The sequence below is a fragment of the Gossypium arboreum genome, chromosome 11 (assembly GCF_025698485.1).
Source record: "Gossypium arboreum isolate Shixiya-1 chromosome 11, ASM2569848v2, whole genome shotgun sequence".
In the NCBI taxonomy this organism is placed as follows: Eukaryota; Viridiplantae; Streptophyta; class Magnoliopsida; order Malvales; family Malvaceae; genus Gossypium; species Gossypium arboreum.
In genome coordinates, this window is record NC_069080.1 from 13,516,300 (window position 1) to 13,534,574 (window position 18,275).

The 18,275-nt window shown below is 33.8% G+C and overlaps 1 protein-coding gene across 3 annotated transcripts; it reads left to right on the forward strand.

The window, feature by feature from the left end:
- The first annotated feature begins 5,581 nt into the window (after positions 1-5,581).
- On the forward strand, positions 5,582-17,094 carry LOC108473515 (protein HUA2-LIKE 2-like). Of its 3 annotated transcripts, none has more exons than XM_017775121.2 (12): positions 5,582-6,019; positions 6,853-6,929; positions 11,278-13,227; positions 13,591-14,053; positions 14,316-14,424; positions 14,512-14,624; positions 14,702-14,889; positions 14,975-15,455; positions 15,569-16,001; positions 16,104-16,265; positions 16,478-16,531; positions 16,609-17,094. In XM_017775121.2, the coding sequence occupies exons 1-11, from the start codon at positions 5,897-5,899 to the stop codon at positions 16,501-16,503; spliced, it is 4,125 nt and encodes a 1,374-aa protein (XP_017630610.2). In that variant the 5' UTR covers positions 5,582-5,896; the 3' UTR covers positions 16,504-16,531; positions 16,609-17,094. The 3 variants fall into 3 exon arrangements, with proteins under 3 accessions (XP_017630610.2, XP_017630611.2, XP_052876805.1); XM_017775122.2 differs by having other exon boundaries at positions 16,706-17,094; XM_053020845.1 differs by lacking the exons at positions 16,104-16,265; positions 16,478-16,531; positions 16,609-17,094 and having other exon boundaries at positions 15,574-15,712.
- Positions 17,095-18,275: the final 1,181 nt, after the last annotated feature.

An 18,275-nucleotide genomic window follows, 5' to 3' on the forward strand; every position in this document is an offset into this window, starting at 1 on the left:
TCAATATATTTTTAAGTTTAATATTGTTGAAAAAGCATGGAATTGATGTTGATTTAGAGTTTTCTTATATATGGTCTTATGTTCTTGTCATGTTAGTGAAGAGAAAATAAGAGAAAGTGATGAGAAATAGTGTAGAAAAAGAAAATAAGGGTGTTATAAACATGGTAATTAATATCTTGCACTAAAAAGCGATTCGGACAACAAAGAGTAGTTTAACTTTGAAAAATCACCAAAATTTTAGAAATCGAATTATAGGATGAATAAAATATAAAATTAAATCTTATTGAGTCTAGTTTTTATAGAAGAAATTATGTAAGCAATGGAATTATAAATCATGAGATATAATAAATTTTATGAGACAAGCTCAGAATGATTTCGGGTTCCCCTATTCGACTTTGGAAAATAATAAAATTGGATAAAAATAATTAGGGGCTTAAATTTATATTTTTATAATCCTGAATGAGTATAGTTTCAAGAGAAATAAACAGGAATATCATTTGAATTCTGTACGAGGAGATAATTAATTTTTAGTAAAGAAGGGTCAGAACTTTTAGACAGCAGAATAGGGGTAACTTTAAAGAATAAATTGTACTTATTGGATAAACTAAAAATTTTGAAAATTTTATGGTAAGAAGATATATGAGTTTAGTTTCAGGGAAAATTATTTGATCTTAATTTTGAGTTCTATAGCTCCAGATATAAATAATTTAGTGACTATGACACAGATAGACAACTTGAATATTCATAAAAGTAAATAATAAAGATTATAGATAATGTTACTTACAAGTGTGTAAGGATGTGGAATGGAGAGGAGGAGGAGGAAAATATATATGAACATTCAGCTAGCATGGCTAATTTGCATGTTTTAGGCTTAAGGACTAAATTGAATAAAAGAAAAACTTCAGAGGGCAATTTTGTAAAAGTGTCAAAATGACCAAATTGAAGGGAATGAATTGTTTTATTATCTAAATTAATAAATTGAATAAAATTTTCAATTTAAGATCGGGTGAAAATTGGAAAAATGGTAAATTACCAAAATGTCCCTGAATCTTGATATTTCTGCAATTTCGCTAGGTAAGTTCGTATAACTTGAATTATTTTCTTAAATTCTTGAAATGTATGTTTTTGATATGAATATGATTTGAATGTTCATTGTATGAAAATTGATGAAACATTAACATATTTGATAAAAAGGGGAAGAAATCCCGGTTGAATGAAAGGAAAATTCGATGGATCTTTAAAAAAGAATTGACGGTAAAAAGGATCTAGCCCGGATGGGTGATCCTATCCTGATATAGCCCTTCCGAAGAATACGTGTAAATGGATTTAGCCCGGACGGGTAATCCGAATTAGGGTTTGAATTTAGCCTAGACTGGTAATTCAGATCCAAGCTCATTAGAGTAATTGTCGTTGTAGGGGATTTAGCCTGGATTGGTAATCCCAACAATACTCTATGAGTTTATATTACAGGGGATTTAGCCTGGACTGGTAATCCCACTATAAAGATGAGGTTCGCGGGAGTGTGCTCTCTGATATGAAATGTGTAAGACCATGGTTGAAAGATACCATGGCAACCTTATATGAAATGTGTAAGACCATGGTTGAAAGATACCATGGCAACCTGATATGAAATGTATAAGACCATGGTTGAAAGATACCATGGCAACCTTATATGAAATGTGTAAGATCATGGTTGAAAGATACCATAGCAACCTGATATGAAATGTGTAAGACAATGGTTGAAAGATACCATGGCAACGTGATATGAAATGAATAAGACCATGGTTGAAAGATACCATGGCAACATGACGGGAAATGAATAAGACCATGGTTGAAAGATACCATGGCAGCGTGACATAAAGTGAATAAGACCATGGTTGAAAGATACCATGGCAACATGACAGAAAATGAGTAAGACCATGGTTGAAAGACACTATGGCATCATGTCAAAGATAAATAAGACCGTGGATGGGAGACGCGATGACATCTATTGAACAATTGATATTCAGGTAATATGTATCAGATGACGAATGGTTATATGAAATGGTTGTGTGAAATGTTTACAAGAACTGGTCATATGGAAATATATGTACAAAATAGTTGTATGAAATAATTATGAAGATAGATAAATGAAATAAGAATAGATAAATGAAATAAGAATAAGTACATGGAATATAATTTATGTTAAGTTTGATATAAACTTTCTTGGAATAAATATACATAAAATATATGGAAATGATGGAGCATGAAATATTGATATAATGAAATGATTGATATATACTTATGAAGAAAGCGGTAAGAGAATGATATGTTTCATGATATGTACATATATGATTATCTTTGATATGTTGATACAGGGAAATTATGTAAATAAAGACAATTATTAAACTCAAGTGTGACATGTCGAGAAAATAAGTATATCAATATTGAATTTATATGAAATATGTGCAAGTATACTAACAATAATATTGTTTGACGCTTAGACAAGTGTCAAGCTCTTGATTGAATGGTAATATGTTTAATTATAAGAAGCATTGAAATGGTAAGTACTTAGATGAAAATAAAATTTAAGATTTTGTGAAATTTTTTATGATCCCGATTTAATTCCGGTTGGTTTTCAATGTATGTTTGGGGCTTCGAGGGCCCAACAGAGAGACGTTATGATTATCTTCAAAATATGAATAAATGACTCAGAATTATCTAAAAATGTTCAGTAAACTCTGATAATGCCTCGTACCTATTCCAGCAATGGATACGGGTAGGGAATGTTACATTAGCCCCTAAAGTTTCATATTTTTACAATTTAGTCCCTATTTCACAAATACACAAAATTTAGCCAATTTAATACCTTCCTAAGCTAGCTGAATTTTCCTAGTGCACATATCAGCCCATATTTATCATTTATTCACACATTTAACCACATATTTTCACATTTTCACAAATAAATCCGTATTTGACATTTTTGTCAAAAATCACTTTACAAAACATTAAAATCTATCATCAAGTTTTCATATTTCATCATCAAACATCCAAAAGCTCAAATAATCATAAATGGCACTTCAAAAAATTGTGAAAAAATTCAAAAATTAAGGCATGGGCTAGCTAAAATACAAAGCAACGATCTTAAAAACGTAAAAATCATCAAAAATTGAGCTCAACACACTTACCAATCAAGCTTGCAAGTGCTGAACCCTAAAATGCTCTCCAAAGCTTTATTTTATTTTGATATTCGGTTATGGATGAAGGAAATTAAAGATGATTTTAGCTTTTGTTTTATTTAATTTAACTTAATTACTAAATTACATGTTTAACCTTAAACAAAAACCATTTAAAACATCCATTTAATGCCCTTTTATGTGAAATTCCACTATCAGTGGTCTAAAATCATCATAAGGACCTTTGGTTTAACGAATCATAGCAATTAAACACTTTTAACAAATAGAATGCAACTTTTTCATTTTACGCGATTTAGTCCTTTTATCAAATTAAGCATTCAAACGCTAAAATTATTTCACGAAACTTTCACACATATATAGTTACATGCTATAAACACAAAAAATAATATTAAAATAATTTTTTGACCTCAAATTTGTGGTTCCAAAAACCATTGCTCCGATTTAGCTAAAACCGAGCTTTTACAACCAAGCTACTCGAGCTCAATTAAGCCCATTCACCAATTTTTGTATTCAAGCTCGAGCTACTCTATAATTAAGCTTATGGTTATTAAGACATATTAATGGCAATAATGTAATTTAATAATATAAAAAATGAAAAGTTTGACAAGGCTCCTGAACCATTCGAGTCAAGTATTACTAAACTTGAATTTAGCTTGATCCATAGCTCGGGCTTGAGCTCAACTCGATAATTATAGAATTAAGTTTGAATTTTTTTGAGTCAAACTCAAGTAGCTTGTTAGCACCAATGTCTCGTTTACACTCCTAACTATTACCCTAATAATTTTCATCCAATTACTATGTGGTGTCCAAACACACCATAAATAAAATTTGATATATAAATGTGGAATCACTTTCCAATTGATTAAATTCCGGGGAAAGTAATCACTACACTACCTTAAGGGACTGTTTGGTGTTTTCCTATCTAATGATTCTAATGTAATGTAATTGATGAGAATATTATTTTACAATATTTGGTACACATTAAAAGTAATTAAAATCTCGAGAAAACTAAATTAACACGCTTAATGCACTTAACACTTTTATGAGAATACAATGTTATTTTACAAAATTACCATTATTAAATAAAAATATTATTATGAATGTCTATAATATTTTAAATTTTCCTCATTACTTCAGTGTATTCATATATTGCATATATACTTTGAAGTCATATTAAGGGAATGATCCACTTACATTTGTGTAAAATTAAAATAGTTTAACATTTTTTCTTATATTTTATATGACTAATATTTTAATGATCTAAATTCTAACTGTCAAGTTTTATATTTTATTCATATAAATTATATATGTTAAATTTGATGTAAATCAACTATTTCTTTTATGTAAAAACTTTCAATCGTTCAATAAATATTAATAAATAAAATATTTTAGATCGATATGATAAAAATATCAAATTGATTTAAAAATTTTAATGTATAACAAAAACAATTATATTAAAATATTAATAATCAAAATATACAAAAGGTGTAAAACTACTTTAATTCTACATGTAAGTGAATCCTTCCATTATTTTAATACTAAAATTCGATAATAATGAAAAAATACAATTTAAAAGATTTATAACAAAAAATATAGATATTTACTTGCTTTGAAACAATGAATTGAAGCCATAAAGACCAAAAGGACGAGAACATGCAATTGTGTTCTTTTATTATTAATTATTTATTATGGTTAATAAGTTAATACTCTAAACACGAAAGACTAGTTTTGTCTTAGCAATTATTTTTGCTTTTCATCTACATGACAAAGTAACTTTCCTCTAATTATTATGGGAATCACTTTTCATTATGTCAATGTTTAGTATTTTCTTATTATGCAAGTTATGGATTTAATTATTGTATTTTAATTCGATTATTTTTAATTTATGTACTTTTCAAAATTTAAAATCTTAGTCCTAATTAAGTAATACTTATTAAATTCATTAAATTTTACTATTTTTAAAATTTGATACATCAAACTTGTTATCACATTTATAATGCCATGTTAACTTATTATTTCAACATATAACTAAAAAAATTAGTTAATGGATTTAACAACTATAGCTTGCATTAAAACTAAAATTTCAAAATTCAAAAATATAACTACTCAATGATTCAATTGGAGAATATAAATTTAACCTACAATTTTACGCCTATTGCAAGACTAATAGCAAAATTTAATCAAACAAGTTTAACTACTATCATTTGGTTAGGACTAAAATTTTAAAATTGAAAAACTGAAGGGACCAAAATTAACCAATTTGAAAAGTACAAAGACTAAAATTGAGCAAATTATAGTGACTAAGTCCACAACTTATGCAGAGTACAGGGACTAATAACAAAATTTGACCTTATTCTTTCTTACTGTACTTATCCTACACCCCGCCCGTGTACTTTAGCAGTCCCCCACCGCTCCATTTTCAATTATCTTTTTGCCTTGCGCATATTCTCTTCAGTGATAATCTTTCTATTTCGAAACCAAAAAAAAGAAAAAAAGTAAAAAACTCTCTCAAACCCCCAAAAATTAGGGTTTTTCTTCTTTTAACAGAGTAAGAGACTTGAGTTGCTCACTCACTTTTGAATCGAGGTGGGCGTTTCAAGCGCCTTCATAATTTGTGCAAAATTGCTGCTCCGGAACCTTAGAGAGTGCCAAAGTATTATGCCTTTAGGACGATTTTTCCGTGCTTTTGAGTTTGGGATAATTGTTTAATATATACTCTGATGGCGCCCAGCCGAAGGAAAGGCGCCAGTAAGGCGGCTGCTGCGGCTGCCGCTCGCCGCCAATGGAAAGTCGGCGATCTTGTCCTCGCTAAAGTCAAAGGTTTCCCTGCTTGGCCTGCTACGGTATGCCAAGACTTGTATCACTATCTTCTATTTTCTCCTGTTTTAAATCTCTGTTATGCTGGAAATATGTTATTGCCTTAGGTTTGTGGTTGCATGTGAGTTTTAATGTTCTTTTCTTTTGATGATTAAGTGGCATGATCAATTCTTCTATTTAGTGTATGTTTATGTGTTAATAGTGCATTAGTCAGGAGGAATTCTTTGGCGGGTTTCTTTTTTGTTTTACTGATTAATATTTAACTATGTTCTGAAGTTGCTTTTCGCGAATCCAAAGGGGATTGAAGTGTTTGTTAGTTACAAACTTGAATGCATATCTTAGAAAATTAAATTAGAAATCTTTTCGCTAGTTTTATTTTTAAAATAGATTTTAGGGAAAATGAATCCTTGGTTTCTCAGTTCTGCTGGAAATTGCTTAGAGAGGCGACAGACTAATCTTTTGTCCTGTAAGATTTATTATTTATTATTATTCTTCTTCATATCTAACTTCTTTACTTTTGATTTCTCAGTACTATTTTTTTCATATCTAAATTAGAAATGTTAGAAATTATTTTTGATTCATATCTAGCTTTTATTTGGAAAAAAAGGGACAAAATTGATTAAAACAAAAAAAAACCAAGGGAAATTGGTCCAAAATTAAGCTTATGCTTGTAACTTCAGGAATGAGTGGAGATTACACCCTGAATTTGGGCATCTTGATATTATTTGTGAATGTGAGATTATGGGGTGGCTGGAATATTGAAAATCAAAACAGTGTAATCTTATTATTTCAGGGTGTAATGTAGCATTTGGGGAACCGAATGCACCTTTAGGCTTATGTTTTTGATTGCTTGTGGCAGGTAAGTGAGCCTGAGAAGTGGGGCTATTCATCTAATTGGAAGAAAGTTATGGTTTACTTTTTTGGAACACAGCAAATGTAAGTGTGCATTTGAATTTTTTATTTTTTGCAATTTATCCTTTTGATTTGTTTTTCCTACCTCTATTTTGCCCCATTTTGTTATTCTATGAAACTTGTTTTTAAGTCATGACAAGTTGAAACTTTGCGTTCTCAGTTTTTGGTTTTTCTTGTTGACATGAATGTAATCTTGTAAAATTGTTTTATGGGCTTGTGTTGTTTGAGTACTCCCCAGCAAATATGATTTAGATTGGATCTGTCCTTGTTGCATATTGTCTAGATTTATTGATCTATATGTTTTTATCATCACAATGGTGAGATAATTTGGGTTTAGGATGTTCTTGAAGTGTAGAAGCATTTGGCATTCTATTTCTAGATGATTTATTGAACTATATTGACAACTAGAGGTGTTCATGTGCCAGGATTGAGTTTATATTTTTCAACCTTGGGCTGGTCCGGCCTGACCCATTTTATTGTATAGGAATAATAAAAAATATAAAAAGCCAGTCTGATTAAATTTCTCTTTAATTTTTTTTCTATTTTTCACTGTTTTCATTTGAAATACCGTTACTAGTAAGAAAGATAATCTTAAACTCTATACTTCTCAATATTTGGGCATTCAACTACAAACAATGACTGCAAGGAAATCATTCATATTGACCAGTCACAGAAATTGCATGTTTTTTAGAAAAACTGAACCACATTTTAGAATTTACTGTATATCTTAAGCTTTATAATTTATACACAGACTTGTAAAATCTCACACTTATACGTATTGCACTTCACTTCACTGAGGCTAGCACTTTTTCTGCGCTTTGTGCCTGAGGCAATATAACGGTTCTAGAGTCTAGAGTGCTCCTTGCGTCCTGGACAACACTCCAATTGTCATAATTACGATTGTTGGTGAAACAGTTCCGCACTCCCACTATTTAGCTATTATTTTTTAGATTATCTTTTCAACTATAGTGTATTATCACCATTATTATTTTAATTTCCTTTTCGTCAGTATATTTATATGATGAAGAATCCATTGTTTAGTAATATTTTTTCCCCAGAAAGCTAACCACCTAACCCATATCACCGGTGGCGATGTTTTATTGTCACCAAGGAAAGGCTACCCATTTGGAGATGAATGAATTAGTTTCCTCTCTTCGTTGCCCATATGTAAAGCTATGAGGTATATTTTGAATCATATGCATCTTTAAATTGAATGTTTATGATCTAGTAATGTGTGCTTATTTATGCCGCCAGATATGGGTTCTTGAATGCAAAATTAGAACATTTTAAATGGGACTCTTTTTGTGCATTAATTTGTAGTTTAGGACAGGAAGATGTCTAGACTTGTTGATGGCGCACTTTAAAAGATTTGCAATTATGGAAGCTTATATATTCTTCACATCTCATGCTTTGTTTTCTTTTCATCATAAAGAAGTCCTTACCAGAAGCTCTTCATTACCCCAAAAAGCAGAATTTGTTTAATGATATTTGTTAAATCACTAATTCTATAAACCTGGTAGGGATTAATTTGTCTTGGGGTTTTGACTGGGTTTAGGGTTTATGGTTTTAGGGTTTTTGGGTTTAGGGTTTGCTCTACATATTTTGAGGATTTGAACTATCCTCTCCTCTTATGTTGTTGGCTATTTTAATATTTTATTGTTTCTGCATATTTAGTTCTCATATAAAATATTATGTTAAGGTTGTGATCTAAGCAGATATTATAGTGTCTAGAAGGTGTGGAATTCGGCATTGCAGTTTTTCACCATTTCTTTTCTTGCAAAACAATTTATTCATTAGTACTGATAATTTAAGGCAGTCCATGGCATTACAAATTAAGGCTTTTTTTGTTGAGTGGATAGAAAAATGGGAGCGAAATGTGAAGAGAAACAAGATATTTTCCATAGCATGCTAGCAAAGATGGAAAAGTGAAAAGAAAAATTTAATTTCTTCCTAGCCATTGTTAGGTAGAGTTAAAAAAATGAGAGATGTTGTTCACCCCTTTTTATAATTTAAAAAGATATATTGAAATAATAATGAGTAATCTTGTACATGTGCACACCTGACTGGCTGACTAGCATTTCTATGATTTTTCTCTCATTTTTCGGATTCGGAATGATTTGTTTTTATGCATCAAGCTGAATTCCTATTTTATTTCCTTTCACTTCTCTCTCCTACCAAGTATATTCAAAATTTATTTCCTTCCATTCTTCTACCCACCTCTATTGACCCTTCCATTTTTTTCACTGTACTAAGTAGACGTCAAAGTACATGAAAGCATGGCGAGGATATGGCAGCTAATTGTGATATAAGAAACTTAGAAACATTTCTGGACAGATCATTAGCTTGGAAGCATGGCATTGATATAACATAAAGAAAACAAAGCTCAGTGGTAGGATGATTGTATGGTGGAATTTGGTCTACTAAGTGGTGATTTGTTTGTATTATTCCAAAGATAAATTTGTGTAAGAAACTAATCAAACTGGAAACTTGAATTTGTCAAGTGTTGAATCTTGATGAGGTAAAGAAAAAAGGTCATCTCTCTTGGGGGTCGTTTGGATCATGAAATGTATGATTACCAGTGGCCATCTTGTATTTTGCAATCATATAACCTTGTTTGGTTCAACAACATTACCTTGAGCTGGTAATATTATTACCAACAGTGCCAAGATTCAATAATATAAGGGGTAATCTTAATACCAATCTTATATTACTTTGATGACGAAAGATTTGTGACAAATTTACCCTCATTCTTAATGACTTTGATCCATTTTTATTAAAACTAAGACAAATAAATAATAAGTACTAATGAATTAAACTCTCCAGTTTTTTTCCATATATTCCCTCAATTAGCATTTAACAATATTAATTAATTAATTTATTATAAGTGAGTTTGTCTATTATTATTAGTTGAGGAAACTTAACATTTGTTTATTATATTACATTTTATCGATTAAATTACCTTAATTTTTTATTAATCAACTGTATGACTAGTGAGCTTTTTCCATAATAAGTGTTGTTGCTTACTGAAAACTTCATTATCAAGAGGTGCTCCTGAACAGCTATCGAACAAATCTCTTTAAATCATTCCAAGAATGGAAAAGCTACTTCCTCACTGTTCACTGTTGCTTCAACTGTTTCCTTTGCTTTCTCTTGCATTAATCAGTTACCTCATTCCGTAGGTGGCTTCTTTTATTCATGCAATGGATGCAATTTCAAATTTCTGTTTTATATTATGTTGTGTTATGTTGGTTGGTAAACCTTTCATTTGTTGGTATTCTTAAAAGTAATGTCAAATACTGTTCACTGGAGCATTGCTTCGTCTAGACATAAAGTTGAAACTCCTTATTGTAATGTTCAATTATTGATTCATGGATTGGGTTGTTGAAAGCTGTTGTACATTCATTGGATGATATTAAAATTGAGTCTTATTAAGGCCTTGGTATCCTTGCAGTGACATGAGCTGTCTTTTTCAGATTGTAGATTAGATATTTTCTTTGTTGTTATCTAATGCCTGCTCTATACTTTATTTGGATTGTCTTTTGTCCTTCCACTTTATCTTATAGCAGTTAACCTGATAATAGGTTTACAGTTCTCATTCAGAGAACTGATAGATGGTTTTCAAGGTGTAGAGAGTTATGTTCTGAAATGGGCTTTTTGGAGACTCACAAGTAAAGGCATGATGTATGCTTAGTTGGATGCTATCATTCTAATTTATCTTTCCTGTATGTGGTTGTGACATTTCTGGTATTTTTTTGTACATAATAGAGACATGTTAGGAAAGCTGGAAACATTCCTGGTATTTTTTTTAGATTTTGGAAAATCTCAATAGTTATTTGGTGATGCTGATATATAGGAAGATTTAGTCTTCAAATTCAGAATCTCTAAAGACCAGCAAAGATTTAAGGAGTTATTTGATAACTTGGGTTTTGAAGTTCATTGGTATATCAATCAGCTGTGCTGTAACTTTATTAGAACTAATGATATTTCATCAGTGTAATTCTGGATGTGGATGTTCTGTATAACCTGTTAAATAAATGAAAATGGTCAGGGAAAGGAGACAAATGCTTCCTTTTAATGTGTAGCAGCACCTGTATGTATGATGAGAATGTTGTCCTAATTTCTTATCTAAATAACTGTGTGTGGGCTGCCCTTGGGATTAGATTCATGGAATTATTGTAGAACCTATAATTTTAATAGGAAGTTCTGATAGTTACTATATAAAATTACTGTAAACATCTTTTACATTTTTTTTTTTATGTGGATGATTGTCTGTTGGTGGTTGTAACTATGTCTATTCTTTTCCTCTCCAAATATAATTTAACTTAGCTTATTTTGCATTCTGTTAGTTCACTTATGGGTATCTTTCATGCAGAGCATTCTGTAATCCTGCTGACGTTGAAGCATTTACAGAAGAGAAGAAACAATCTCTTTTGACCAAACGTCAGGGAGGTGCAGATTTTGTTCGCGCAGTCAAGGAAATTATTGACAGTTATGAGAACTCAAAGAAGCTGGATCAAGTTGATAACTATAATTCTGCTGATGGAGTTACTCAGGCAAATTGTGGGAACTCAGGGGACTCATCTGTGTCAAAGGATCTGACTGACACTTGCGAGGCAACTGAGATTGCTCAAGCTGATGCAAGAATAGATGCTCTGCATGAAAAAGAATCTGTCTCAGAACAACCTTCAGATGCATTTCCGGTTAAAGAAGAACCTGTTTTGACCACATACTCATCAAGAAAAAGATCTGAAAGTGTACGATCTCAAAAATCTATTGGACAGCAGAAGACATCACCAGTTCGAAGAGGTAGAAGCTCAACAAAGGTGGAATCCTCTAGATTCCAGAACTTTATGATGTCGTCTAATGATGTTAGGAGTGTCTCTGATGTAGCAACAAATGTGATCCAGAATGGGTCCCAAAGGAAGAATAAACAAGTCAAGAAGTCTACAGATGCATCTGAGAGTGATGATGTGGACTTATCTGTGTTAATGCTGAATGGTAGAATTGATGACAATGGCTCTGACATTGCTACTGTTGATTCTGATGCTGGTAGTTTCAATGAGGGTAGCTCTATGGATTGTAGTTGTAAACCTGAAGACTCTGAGACTGTTGTTGAGTGTTTGGAGGGAGATGCTGAGTTGAGCAAAGGGCTTGATTTCCAAATAAAGGCTGTTGTCATTAAGAGAAAAAGGAAACCATTTAGAAAGAGGGTGAACATTGATTCTGCTGAGCCTCTTGCAGAAGCAGATCTGGATTTAGGAATCAGTAATACTAGACAAAATTTGCAGAATACTTGTGAAAATATAAATGACACATATTCCAAAGATGATGGAGATGAGCACCTACCCTTGTCAAAAAGAGCAAGGGTTCGCTTGGGTAAACTGTTAGCTGCTGATGAGATCGTTAATTCTTCACCAATAGAAGAAAAGCGTATTAATGAAGGCACTGTCAATTTATTGCAGCAGATGAGTCCATCAAGCAGTCACAATGATTCTGCTACTGAGAGAGACTCTTTGTTGTTGAAGGATGCTTTGGTTAATGTATCACCTTCAAAGGGTGACACTGAAGTTCGAGGGACTGGGCCGGAATCTTCGAAAGTTTTGAGAAATCAGTTGGGGTGTTTGGCAGGTGGTGAAGCTGCCTTGCCTCCATCCAAACGCCTCCATCGTGCTTTGGAAGCTATGTCAGCTAATGCTGCTGATGAAAATCAGGCAATTGCTGAACTTTCTACAACCATGAAAATATTAGATGGTGAAAGTCATGATTCTCTAATGAGTTCTCATGTAACTGTTGAGGACAAAGAAGCTAGTGGGTTGGAGCAACACAGCAGGGATTTGATTGCTCATAGTGATTCTGGCATCTTTTTCATATCAAATTCAATGCCTTCAGATAAGTTTGTCAAATCTTCTGTGGAACCACTTGTTTGCTGTCAACCTGTGAAGAGTCCTAAGAATCAAAAGCATGAATTACACGAGGATGTCTTTGTGGAGCCTATGAACCCTGTTAGCTGTAATACTCATAAGGGCGAATGTTTAGAACATTCATCCCCTAATCCTGAGGAATGCCAAGCTAGTTTCAGATCTAACTGTGGTTCTTTATATGAAAAGTTCCCTTCAAATGATGATTTGGATGCTGAACCTGCTGGCTTGAGCAATTCCAGGGCTGAAAATCTTGATGAACGGTTTAATACTTCAGAACATGCTGAGATGAGTTTTGATCCTGTTACAGTGACTGGGAAAACTTGTAAAGTTTCACCTCAGGATGACTCCAAAAGTGAGCCACTGAAGTCCCAAATTAATGATAGCAGCTTAGTCAACATCATGTAAGCATATTTACCTTGCTTTTATCACAGTTATTATGTGAACTATATTGAGAAAGTAAAATAATAGAGAATTTTTTGTTCTAAAAGTATGCCATAAAATTTCACATTAGCAGCCTAATTTGATCCTACAATCATGAGAGTGTTCTGCTGTTAATTTGCAGAATTTGGAGTTTGACAACAGCTTATTCTAAGCAAAATAAATAATCCTGATGCTAATATTAATGTAAATCTTGTAAGAATTTAGTTCACCAAGGTGTTTAGCTTTATTTTCTCAGTTTTCTTTTTGTTTTTTCTGTGTGTCTTTGTGTGTGTCTTTAGCGCTTATCTGCTATTGATTTGCTGAATTTTCTCTTATTTATGTAGGTGTGAGGTTGAGGAAGAGTTTCAACCAGAATTGAGGCAGAAGACTTCTTCTAGTTTTAATCATGATGACAACTCAGACAAGGATGTTGCAGTTGTCCAGTTAAGTCCATGTTCAGCTGATGGAGTAGATTCTCCGGCTAGGGTCTCTCCAAATGCTTCTCTTTGTCATGTTTCTACCTCGGAGAGTGCTAGTATTGCTCCAAGCAATGGGTATTGTAGTCCAAATGTTCACTTGTGTCTCAACAAAGCTTTATGTGTTCCAAATGCTGATGATGAAGGTAAAGCTGATTCTGTGACCTTTGAAAGACCAAAATCTGTCAATAAATGCAGTAATTACACTGAAGCACAAGCTGTTCTGTTGTCTTTTGAAAATATGCTTGTGATCTTAACGAGGACAAAGGAGAGCATTGCTCGTGCAACGCGTATAGCAATTGATTGTGCCAAATTTGGTGTTTCTGCTAAGGTAGATAAAGGCTTTTTGTAGACTGTTTAAGTTATCAAAGGCATTTTTACTTATTAGCACTTTAAATTCAAATTCGTCATAGATAAACTTTGGCATGAACATTATTTATTCATTCCCCTTTTAGGATTTCTTTTTAGACTAATAGTGTATATGCTGAATACTAAGAGAGCATGTTTGCTAAAAGTATGTACAGATGATATACTGTTATAAAAAAAGTTCTTATTTTTTATTTGGAATGCATTGGTTCTTCCTTTTAACCTAGGTTGTGGAAATTATTGCTCGAAATTTGGAGAGAGAGTCAAGCTTACACAGAAGGGTGGATTTGTTCTTTCTTGTGGATTCCATTACTCAATGCTCCCGGGGTTTAAAAGGTATTATTTGTATTTTTATAATTTAGCAGCATGTTAGGTGTTTGGTCTGTAAGTCATGGCTATGTGCTTACCAAATTTGGTATCCAGGTGATGTTGGTGATATCTACCCTTCAGCTATTCAAGCAGCACTCCCTCGTCTACTCAATGCTGCAGCACCCCCTGGACCTAATGCACAGGAAAATCGTCGGCAGTGCTTAAAGGTAGGTGGCTTTGATGTATTCTTTTTCTTTATATTTTATTTGGATTGTTGGTTTCTCACCCTTTTTCTTTGATATAGGTTTTGAGACTTTGGTTGGAAAGAAGAATCCTTCCAGAATCTGTTGTTCGGCACCATATACGAGAACTTGATTCACTTAGTGTTTCATCTTCTGGTGTTGTCTTTTCTCGTCGTTCAGCTAGAACAGAGAGAGCATTGGATGATCCTATTAGAGACATGGAGGGTATGCTTGTTGATGAGTATGGCAGGTCTATATTTCAGGATCACTTTAACTTATGGTTACTTTTTGTTTAAAAGATTTTTGTTCCTGAGATTTGTTTTTTCTTGCCTCAGTAACTCAAGTTTTCAGCTCCCTGGATTTTGTATGCCTCGAATGCTCAATGAGGAGGATGAGGGTAGTGATTCCGATGGAGAAAGTTTTGAAGCTGTCACTCCAGAGCACTATTCTGGAGTTCCTGACGAACAAGAGGCAAACCCTGCAAGTGAAAAGCGCAGACATATTTTGGAGGATGTTGATGGTGAACTTGAAATGGAGGATGTTGCTCCTGAGATTGAAATGAGTTCAACTGGTGGCACTGCTGCAATCAATACTGCACAAACTTTGCAAGAGCATTGTGATCAGCATTTTCCACTGCCATTTGCCCCACCTTTACCTCACGATGTGCGTCCGTCATCACCACCACTACCATCATCACCACCTCCACCTCCACCTCCACCACCCCCTCCACCGCCTCCTCTTCCTCCACCCATCCCTCGTCCTATTTCTGGTCCCTACACAAACAATGTGGATTCAACTGTTCATACAAGTATACAAGTAGGTCCTTGTTTGTGTTCCTTGCACTGGTTTCTTATTATGGTTATGACAATGATGATAAGGTAATAATGAATTAGATTATTCATGTGGTTGTGTTCTTATTATATTTGCAGAACAGGCAAGATGATTTGAGATCTTTGGTTCCACCATCAGTTGCACCCAGAATCAATTCAACAGTGTGCACCAATGCAGTCCCATATAATGGGCATGATCCTAGAAATCCTCCTGTTATGCAGGTTTCGGATTGTAATACTGCTTTCAACAGTTGCCCAGTGCCTCCAGTTAATAATATCCAACAACCTGATGGCCCTAGCTTTCACAATCCCTACCCTCCGCAACCTCTTCATCCTGCACCAACAAATCAGTTTGCATATGTTAATTCAGGCCCACATGTGAATTTGATGAGGGATGCACCTCCTCCATACACTGACAGATACTCTTCACTGAACTTTGATGGTGCAAATTATTATAACAGCCATGAGAGAATGAAACTGGCACCAAATGATCTTAGAGAGAGCTGGAGGTATCCTCCGCCGCCATTCTCTGGTAAGTTTCTTGAATCATGTTTTGTTCTGGTTTACTGATATCATGCCTTGTTCTGTCTAATGACACCTGATTATGTATGTTTTTTTCTTTTTCTCCTAACAGGACCTTGGTATGCTGATAACGCTAATTCATCATATGGCCATGGCCATGGTTCTTATGGTGGGCCCCATTGTGAGCCAACAAGGTTTCCAAATGAAGGATGGGGCTTCCGACCCCCTCCAATGGATCACCGGAACTTTTTTCCTGGCAGACCACCTGCAGAAGGTATGGTTCCCAGTGGATCAAGAGCTTTGCATTTCTCCTGTGAGATTGTGGTTTAAAAGCTAGAGACAGAGCTTATATATTATATGTAAATATATATATGTATGTTGGTGCGTGTATCATTTTGCATTTGCATACTTGCTGTTGCTAGATACCCTGTGTTCAGTTAGTTTTACATGGGGCCTGATACTTGAATTCTCTTTTATGTGTTTCAGCTCCTTGCATTTGGCAGCCACGATGACCAGATACTTAATCAGCTGCTTTAATTGGTATGTTATATTTTAGTGATAGTTTTATTTTGTCATCCAAAAGTTCTCTTTTTCACTGGTTTTCTTGTTATGAATAGGTATACCTCCCCCCCCCCCCCTTCTCCTTTCCTTTCTTTTGGCATGGGTTCTGCGGCATGTTGAAAACAGTTGAGAGTTTTTGCATGCAATGAACAGATAATAGGATGAGTTGAGCCGAAGATGAGCGTGTCGGCATTGCTGATACTGGTTTTGTAAATATGTAAAATCTACCACCGGGCAGGACAGTAAGATTGGGAGAGTTAGGCTATCATCATGTATCAAAATTTTATTTTATTTTTGTTTCTTTTTGCATAATTTATTCCCATCAACGCCCCAATTAAAGACCTTTAGCAATTTTTTAATCGGGCCATTCCCTGTAAAACTTTTTTTCCCTATACTTTGGCTGTAAACAGTGCTATTTTATTAGTACAGTGGGAGGCAGGCAGAGTGTCAGTGGATGAATCTAGTTGTATGCTTCTTGTTTTTGAACTGAACACTGTTTTTATATATATGTAGGAAAGAGTTTTTAAGTTCTAACCTAAAAATTAGGATTTTTTATATTTTAACTATAAATAAAATAGGATCATAATAACTTGTTTGAGTTATGCTTTTAACATTGATTTTATGATATAGTTTGTGGTGGTGCGCTTGATAGGAAATAATATTATTCTTTTCGAGGATTAGTTATGATTTATTGGTTTGATAATTTGAGATTATAGAGCAGTGGCTAATTCAGTAGGGTGGCAATGTGGTCATTTCTGAAGAATTAATGGGTATACTCATTATGTACTTGGCCGCGCATGACTACATCCCCTTTTGTAAAAGGCGCTAGAGTGTTACTGCATGGCGACATTTTTCTCTTAGGGCACCCTTTTCGGTTGTCCCAGCTGTCATGTTGTCTCGGTTATTAGAATTTTTTATATCTTTTCCAAGCCAAGTTTGACCGTGTACCCCATGCATTTTGCTTTACATCTGTTTACTGCGCTATGGGTAATAGCACCAATTGAGAACTGTTTTAGACAAAAAAAAAATAAAAAATAAGAGCAACCGGTTAATATTTAGATAAAGTTTTGATTATTTTAAGATATGAATTTAGTTCAAATGTTTTGTATAGTCATTTCTTTTGACTACTTGGCAAGTGTTTATAATTTTTTATTGACTATGTATGAATCCTTTATAATTTGTTTTTGCTTACATCTGAATCCCCACACTAACAATAAACAATGCAACAAAATCTGCCCGACAGTTTGGATTTTTTTCAGTGAGTTGTATTTAGTTTGCCAACGTTCTCATACTTCCAACCATTTTTGACTTCTTTTTTGGCTTTCTCATGTGTGCATGTCGTCGTCATCCACTAGTCCACCTTGGGCATAGTTTGCATTGCATCTCAATGGAATTCAGCAAGAATTTGCATATTTGTCAGTGTCTTCTGATTTTCCTTAAGTTTAAACAGTACCCCTTTTTCTTTCAAATCTGTTACCCCAAACAATTACTACAGAAGGGACACTCTCTCACGTGGGCAGCTGGACCCGCATATGGTCTCATCGGTCATCTCCATTCCCAAGAACAAACGTGGCATGGTTCTATCCACTTGCTTTTAACACTGTGGCTTACTCTGACCTACAAGTTCACTCTGTGGGTGACATGGGAGGAGAGTGTGTGAGGCTGCTGCTGAGGTTAAAGAGTGACTCAGAGAGGAGCGAAAACGACTGGCTATGGCCACCAG

Coding starts and splice junctions, on each gene's coding strand:
- LOC108473515 (XM_017775121.2), top strand. CDS start 5,897: ATGGCGCCCAGCCGAAGGAAAGGCGCCAGTAAGGCGGCTGCTGCGGCT. Junction 14,054..14,315: donor AATTTGGTGTTTCTGCTAAG/GTAGATAAAGGC, acceptor CTTTTAACCTAG/GTTGTGGAAATTATTGCTCG. Junction 14,890..14,974: donor CTTGTTGATGAGTATGGCAG/GTCTATATTTCA, acceptor TTCTTGCCTCAG/TAACTCAAGTTTTCAGCTCC.